This window comes from Nipponia nippon, unplaced genomic scaffold (assembly GCF_047370975.1).
Source record: "Nipponia nippon isolate SJK-2023a ecotype South Korea unplaced genomic scaffold, ASM4737097v1 scaffold_76, whole genome shotgun sequence".
Lineage (NCBI taxonomy): Eukaryota > Metazoa > Chordata > Aves > Pelecaniformes > Threskiornithidae > Nipponia > Nipponia nippon.
The window spans coordinates 221,759-229,630 of record NW_028262398.1 but is presented as its reverse complement, the minus strand read 5'-3'; the positions used below and the strand labels follow the sequence as shown (position 1 = coordinate 229,630).

The following is a 7,872-nucleotide window of genomic DNA, read 5'->3' as shown; positions in this document are numbered from 1 at the left end:
AGCATCCAAAAAGCCTTGGAAACAAAACTGTTGATGGCTTTCTTGAGGAAGCTGCTGTTGCCAAATCACTGTCCAGGGCTGCCGCCTTGCTTCGGCTCACCACTGCATATGGGACATGTCTTTTCCCTTCTGGCCATAGGGCTAGTTCAGTGGGCAACTTCATAGCTAGGAAGCTTGAGCACCTCCAGGGCAGACAATGCCAGCAATAAAATTCTCATCCAAGCTTTCCAAGTATTCAGGCAGAAGGGGAAAGAAATACCCATCTTAGAAACAAATGCATTCTTTTCCAAGTTCTGGATGATTCGCGTGGATTAGTTGTAGGGGAAGAAAAAAAAAAGAAAAAAAAGCCAAGCTGTCTCCTGACTGGGTTTCTCAATTCAGTCCAAACACAACTAGTGCTCCCAGACATGCAATACCCTAACCCAGTATCTGCTAGGAAGGTGGCACTGGCCGAAATCTTACTTGCTACATTTATAGCCATTTCCACCATCCAGCTGCTCAGGTTTGACAAAGTCTTCCAGAGCTCCAGTGACAGATGAGGTTGCCTGGATGAGGAAGAAAGGAGAGCACTAAGTTCCTGGAAACTCAAAAACCCCAGGAAATAGCTACCCGCGTGGTACCAGCGTTATCCCAATAAACAGCTACCCCTGGGCGGTAGCAGAGTTCCTGTGGTAGGCGTGGTTCAAAATAGCAAAAGCAATCAAACCCATCCCTCCAGCATCAATCAGACGCGTAGTGAGGGAGTCCCAAGCAGGGTGGTGTGACAGTGTCACGATGGCTGTCCATACCTTCCTTACTCTTTGCCCAGCTGACACCCAGCACCCAGCCCAGAGAGACCATTTGCAGGGCTTCCGCAGAAGGAGCACACAAGCCCAGTTCCCTTCCCGTCCACCCCCAAGCTCTTGCCTGGTACCAGCCCACAGCTGGAAGCCAACAGAGTTTACTGGAGATAAACTAGGCCCCCCGCAGGGGCCCTGAAACAGTTGGCACCACCATTTCAAAACATCTCACCTTGATATCCAAAGCAATATCAAGGAATGTCTCGTAGGTGTCGGAAACGGCTTTGCAGCTCAAGCACGTTACTGCAAAAGAAGCAAAGAGAAATGCTTCTCAGGTAGGGAAGGAGAGTAACTGCCCATTTCAAGGACCAACACCTACGCCTTTAGACGCACCGGACCTCCTGCCGCATGCTAGGAGCTGTTTACCACAAAGAGAGGAAGAGCCACGCGTCATTCTAAGGACGGAAATATTTTTAAAAAGTACCTCTGGATCTTAGAAAGCCTCCAAAGACCTGATGAATGAGCGTGCTAGCTTGAGAAGTTGTGTCCCAGCTGGAAAGAAATGGTAATCGGAGCTCAGAAGGTGGAAGGCAGAGAGTGAGCTCTTCCACGAGTTTTCCTTGTTAGGAAAGGGCCGGACAGAGGTTTTCAGTGGCGGTTGTAAAGCAAGGAGTCAAAAGGGCTCGAGAACGTTTCAACGGTCATGTGCTTCTGCTTACTCGCTGCTTCTGCTCAAGCAAGCCCTCTGCATGGCATCCACGGTGTAGTAGAAGAATTCATGCGCGTCTTCCTGGGTGCCAAGCTGGAAATGGTCTCCTATTCCTGAGAAAGAAGAAGGTTTTCCCATTGATCTCAGAGAAAAAGGAAACGCGACTTACCCTTCTGAAAGCTCTCCTCCTTAACATGAACCCGGCAAAAGCAGTTGGACGCGGGCTTTGTCAGAAATCCAAACTACCTCCAAATGAAACCGTCTGAAATGACTCACGTGGAAGCTCATTGATCACAGGCGTAGGCTCGATGGCACTGCCCGAGCAAGACAGGACCTCCTCGATGTGCACTTCCATGGTACACATCATGCAGAAGCCTTGCTTCGCACCTAAAGAGGGAGGGAAAGAAGGATGGAAGGGAGGAAGCAAGCAAGCGAGCCTCTCGGTCAGCTAAAATATACACAGCTATGGAAGAGCTTCAAGGAAAAAACCACCAAACCACCCCACGTTTAAGTTCCAGGTGCAATCTCCACTCTCCCTTCTACATCCGCTTCTCCTCAGATGCCAGTGGCTCAACAGCCCTGTGGTGGTTTACTGCACAGAGTTGTAGAGAAGAAATAGGCATGCCTTCCGAAGGCACTTCATTAAGCACGGGAAGCAAGAAATGATCTTCCCTGGGAGTAGGAGCGCAGCACGTGAAACCAAACTAACGCGCTGCCTACGCTATGCTGAGCCCGCTCTGAAGGCAATATTGGAAGGCAGCTTCTAGAGGAAAAGGAAGAGCTGTCTTCCCAGAGTCCCTGTTGTTCTTTCATCCTTCAGAGCCGCCCAAGAGATGTAAAAGAAGGTGTAGCAAGGACTCACAGGACTGGCTGTGCTCACGAGAGAGCAAGTAGTTGGCCAGCGGCGGGGTGTACGTCAAACACTGCAGGACAGAGTTGAGGAAGCAGGTATTGCCCAGGTTGAAGAGGCCGCCTCCGACACTGCGTCTTTGCTGCCAGGCCATGCAAATCTTCTGCGGAGGAAACACGTCCCTTCCCGGCACAGCCATTCCGACACTCATGCCTGCAAGGAAGTCAGCTTTTAAAGGAGATCCTCCTGGTTTGGTTTCGCAAAGCCCTAGACCGCTCTCCCTAGACTTGTCCCTCTTCGGATGCGTTACATAAAAGATAGCAAGGAATTATGCTGGCAGCCTGCGTCGACCCAAGCTGTAACGGTAGAGCTCAGCTGGCCCCTCGGAAGGTACAGGCCAAGCCACACCTCCACCCTGTCTCGATCTCCGCAATCCCCTGTCCAAAAGGAAACTAACAATTACCTTAGCCACCAACTGGAATTAGCGGGAAGGGGAGAGAGAAGAAACGGATGAAATTTCCAGGAAGAAAAGGAGGACGTAGAATGAAATGCAGACAGCGAGGAGCTGAGTGACCCCGCTGGCGAGCTCAGCCCACGCTTGCTCTCTCCAGCACAGGCGCCAGCGCCGGGAGAGAGCACGGCAGGAGCTGCGCGGGGACGCCATTTATGGCCACCCGGCCCTGGGACGCCCTTTGTGACACGGGGCCGTGTGGGGCCACGCGGCGACGGGGCTGGCACCGCCCAGCAACTCCCGCAGCTGCGGCCACGGGGCCGCCCCAGGTGCCCACTGCGGCCATGGGGCTCCTTCCCTGGGCAGAGCGCATGCCTCTGCCCCGCGCAGAGCCAGCCCCAGGGGGCACGGGCACACGGCTGGGGCCACTGCTGGGGACAGCTGGGGCGGGCACAGCCCTGCTGTGGCCGGCACAGCCCTTCTGTGGCCCCGGGCTCCTTCCCCACTCTCCACAGTCAAACGCTGCAGGATGGTGTTGAGGAAGCGCCTGTTGCCCAGGTTGTAGAGGCCCGCTCCGACCCTGCCTGGTTGCTGCTAGGCCATGCAAAGCTTCTCCAGGGGAAAGAGGATCCTTTGCGGCGGAGCCATTCCCTCGGCAATGGCTGCAGGGAAATGACATTTGAAAAGAGAGGAGACGATGTGGTTGCACAAAAGCATCGTTTAAAAGTCAAGTTCTCTACAGGAGCCCCCAGGACAAGCAGCTCTAACCTCCAACACAGAAACACTGGGGGAAGCCTAACACTGCCATTGACAATGACTGGTCAAGAAGCAGTTTTGGAAAAGTGTCTGTTGCCCTGCTTCTTTTGCCAAAACTCCAGGAAAGCCACACTCTGATTTCTGTAGCTCGGCCTAACTTCCTTTCCCTCTAGAGCCTTGAATTGGATTCTTAGGTCAAGTCTTCCCTTTTCCTGATGGTAACTTGATGAAAGCAAGCACCTAGCCCAGAACGTAACCCTACTGATGTCAGCTCTTTCCATGAGCAATGTCATCTTTCAAAGTCTTGTCCATCGTGGCAGAGGAGGGACAAAACTCATTTTCCTGTGTCTAATCAAAAACTCCTGGGTGAGCCTGGCTGCAACCAGGAAACGCCCCAGAATTCACTCTAGGTTGTCAGCACATCCACAGTCAGGGATGGAGCAGCAGCCACGTCCGTCGCCTTTGGGCATTCACAAAGTCCAATGGTGAAGCCCTTACTCACAGGAGTCATTCCCCATTGCGGCCATCGCTCCTCTCAGGAACAGAGCGGAAAGCTTTGGATGACAAAGGATGTCAGGACGCGCTCCAGAAAGAGAAGATCAGCGCCACTCCTGTCACCTGATTGCAAAGAAATAAGTGGAGTTCAAGAAAATGATTGAAAACAATTCCAAATGAAATGCACAGATCAACGTTTGCCATCAGAAGCGTTTCAGTGGTACTTGTAAGTGCTGCAGAGCTGCAGGCTGATGGCCCTGCTGTCCCTGTCACAGGACTCCAATTGACAGCAATTACCAAGGCCCTTCTGACACACTGCATTGCGTGTCACCTTCTCTAAAGGGGTCCTGCTGCTTACCTGTGGCCAGCGTTAGCAGCAGAGCCCTCTGGCTCTCCAGCCCACACTTTCCCACCTTGTACACAGCAGTGACCGGCTTTCGGCCGCTACTTCAACGGCTGCTTTTGCTGTCCTCCTTTTCTGTCTCCCTTCCTACCCCATCAGTCAGGGTGGGCTTCTTGTCATTCCAGGCTGAGCCCAACGCCTCAGACTACACTACCACCCCCCTACTTACCTCTCCTGGGATATGGCAAAGAAATATAAGAATTAGCAAAGAGGAACTCTACCCATAGCCCATATCTGGCCAGCCTAGAAAGGTGTAATAGCTCAGCCTAGAGCTCAGAAGGCACAGACCAGCCTATACTTTTCTCCTCTATCTACCTACCCTATGCTGTGTCCTGAAAGTCAAATCATAATTACCTTTGAACGAGGATGGAAGTTGAGGAGAAGTGAGCAGTAAATGATAAATGCTTGGAAAAAAATAGGCACGCAAGTAGCAATGGAAGGAGCTGAGTTATCCCGAAGGCCAGCTCAGCCCAACTAGCTTTCGCTGGCCTGCTCTTCAGGATTTCAAGCCCCGGCCAGGTGAGGTCACAAGCGCCGGGTGGGTGCTGCATCACTGCCCCTTTGTGACATGGGCCCACATGGGAATGTGCCCCCTCAAGGCCTCACAGCTGCCACGGCCCGGGCACCTCCTGTAGCCATCAGCCCCTGGGCTTCCCCCTGCACTGCTGACGAAGGGCTGCTCATCTGCCGGCAGAGCTCCCACCTCCTCCCTGAGCTGCACCAGCTGGATGAAGAAAAACCTGCCCAGGGCTGTAAGCGTGCCTGTTCCCAGCTTTGGCTGGCACATTTGGGTTGCTGAGGGTTTCTTTTCCACTCTTCCCAGGTACAGGACTGTGTCCATGAGGCTCGTGGACCAAAGCACCTGGTCTCTTATAGGTTCATTTCCAATGAATTTTATCTTCCCCCCAAGATACAGCCACAGGTTGACTCTGAACTGGTGCTCCTTGTCCTTGGGCTGGGGAGGGAGAGCTGGGTGTGGCACTCCCTGATGCAGGGGTGGAGAAAGAGAGGCTCCAGAGTGCATTGGTTTGCAATGGCTTTGGGAGTTTCCTTTGTTTCTACTGAAATGGTGCAGGCCCAGGATGTTCACTCCTTCAGAGATGCCAACAAAGTGAGAGAGACCATTTCCTGGCAATGTCAGACCTCCTGTGAGAGTGCCAGTCGTGCGCAGGACACCCTAACGTGCAGAATTGTTCCTCCAGGTGTGGATGGCAGGAGAAGCTCAAATGCTGTGGATCCCAATGATTTCCAGAAATACTGCATAGAAGGCGCCGTGGCAGTCTTGGGCTCGGTGCTGTTTGGGATGGCATTGTGTGGTGTGATCTGTCTGTGGAGGAAGAGAAAAGGGTGAGTTGTTGGGAGGTTTTTTTGCCAAACTTCTGTAGGAGATGGGTGCTATTGGTCACGAAGCATTGGGAGTATTCTGGAGTGCCGAGTTCCTTATTGGCTAGACTCGGCTGAGGTTTCTGCTGTAAGCTGCTTTAACTGGCCTCTCAATTCATGGGCATTCTTTTCTGAAACCCCTTCTTACTGTGCCAAGTGTGGGTTACAAGTGACCCTCCCTCGACAAGAGCAGACCCAGCGAGAGACGTAGGCAGAGCAAGGTCAGGAAGTAAAAACAACAAGGGATGACATTGGCATAGAAAGTGAGAACTGCAATAGTCACATCTCCCTACCAGTGAATCCCGCAGCAGAAATCACTCTGTTAGGTGATGCCATAAATCCCAGATGTTCACCGCAGCCAAGGTGTCCCAGCAATGCAGACCGTGGTGACGAACCTTCCCAGTTCTGTGCCTTGCTTTGGAGAAAGAGTCAGTCTGTCCCACCTGCAGCCCAACACTGCCAGTGTGCGCATTCTCAGCACAGGCAGGGCTTTTGTCTGTGCAGGGGTACGTATCCCTCTGGATAGGTCTTGTGAAGAGAGGATGGAGAGCACCTCAGCGAACAGCGAGCCGAGGCTGTCCCCTTGCCTGGTCAGGGATGGGCATGGAGGCGAGCGCTGGTCCCTGCCAGGCACGCTGAGAAAGGCGACCAGGAGGCTCTCCTGGCCCTGCAGTGCCGTGCCCAGCTTTGGTCCCCTCGGCCTGCCGGGGTCAGGTCTCCTTCCCGGCACATGCAGAGCAGGCAGGTCAGTATGGTCAGGGCTGAGAGGAGACGAGCCATGGGCAGGCGAGCAGAGCCCCAGCCGAGGGGTGCGGGGCGCCCCGTTTTCTGCACAAAGCTCTCCGTGCCCACAGCTCCCACGTGCAGCCAGGTGCCCAAACCCCACAGGGTGCCCAGCGCTGCCCCGCACCCTGGCACCAACGTGGAACCACAGCTGCGGCGGGGCCTCAGCAGCCTCCTCTCTTCACAGGCGCCTCTCTGCAGCTTCATGAGCCTGGCCTGACACCAGCAGCCACCCCACGCACCCAGACAGCTGTCCCACATGCCCCAGAACCCCTGAGAGCCGGACCCGATGCCAGCAACCACTGCCTGTGCTTGGAAATGCAGCCCACCTGCCACGGAGCACCAAGGATCCAGCCCTCGCCAGCCCATACAGTGTGTGTCCTGAAAAAAGGCTATTGTTAATAAAAGACAGGTTTGGACCCTGTAAATCAGGCTTTGGACACTAAAAATGAGGCTTTGGACCTTGAAAAGCAGAACTGGGGTCTTAAAAAGGACGCTCTGCACCCTTTAAATGAGTCTTTGAACCTTAAAAGCGAGGCTTGGAAATATTGCAAATGAGGGTGTGGAACCTGAAAATGAGGCTTTGGACCTGAAAAAGGAGGCTTTTAAGCCTAGAATCAAAGCTTTGTACTCCAAAAATGAAGCTTTTGGGCCCTAAAAATGAGGCTGTGAGCCTTTAAAAGAGGTGTTTGGACCCTAAAAATGGGGGTTTGGACACTCCAGATGTGGCTTGGGCCCTCAAAACGACGGGCTGGATCCTCAAAATGCCACCTTGGAGCCGGAAATTGAGGCTTTAGAAAGTCAAAATGAGGCTTTGGAGTCTAAAAAAGGAGACTTTGCAATGTGAAACAGAGCCTTTGGACAACTAACATGAGGCTTTGACGTCTATAACGATGATTTGGAAGCAAAACTAATATTTTGGAAAGTAAATATGAGGCTTTGGACCCTCTAAATGTAGCTTTGGACCCTAAAAGGTGGCTTGCTGCCCTAAAAGTGATGGTGTAAACCGTAAAAAGTAAACTGTGGGCCCCCCCAAAAGGCTATGGGTAATAAAGGACAGGTTTGGAACAAAAAAATGATGATCTTGGCCTTCAGAAGGACTCTTTGGGCACTAGAACGGATGGGCTAGACGCTACAAATGACACTTGTGACCGTGAAAACGAGGGAAACCCATTAGTTCCTCTGTGGCCCCAAGAACTGAAGCTTTGATCCTGACTATAGGGCTTTGGGCACCCCAGTGAAAGCTTTGAGCTGTCAAAGGGG

The 7,872-nt window shown here is 52.9% G+C and overlaps 1 protein-coding gene across 1 annotated transcript; it reads right to left on the bottom strand.

Moving 5' to 3' along the window:
* Positions 1–458: 458 nt before the first annotated feature.
* LOC148050660 (ubiquitin carboxyl-terminal hydrolase 42-like) lies at positions 459–2,492 on the bottom strand. Its single transcript, XM_087741125.1, has 6 exons — positions 2,351–2,492; positions 1,765–1,875; positions 1,499–1,601; positions 1,264–1,331; positions 1,012–1,082; positions 459–545 (listed from the first exon to the last, which is right to left on the bottom strand). The coding sequence occupies exons 1-6, from the start codon at positions 2,490–2,492 to the stop codon at positions 459–461; spliced, it is 582 nt and encodes a 193-aa protein (XP_087597251.1).
* Between the last annotated feature and the right edge of the window lie 5,380 nt (positions 2,493–7,872).

What these genes read in the sequence shown, in the direction of transcription:
- LOC148050660 (XM_087741125.1), bottom strand. Translation starts at nt 2,492, where the DNA reads ATGGCCTGGCAGCAAAGACGCAGTGTCGGAGGCGGCCTCTTCAACCTG. An exon ending in TCGTGAGCACAGCCAGTCCT is followed by an intron (nt 1,876 to 2,350) that starts GTGAGTCCTTGC and finishes CTCCCTCTTTAG; the next exon opens with GTGCGAAGCAAGGCTTCTGC. An exon ending in TGTGATCAATGAGCTTCCAC is followed by an intron (nt 1,602 to 1,764) that starts GTGAGTCATTTC and finishes CTTCTTTCTCAG; the next exon opens with GAATAGGAGACCATTTCCAG.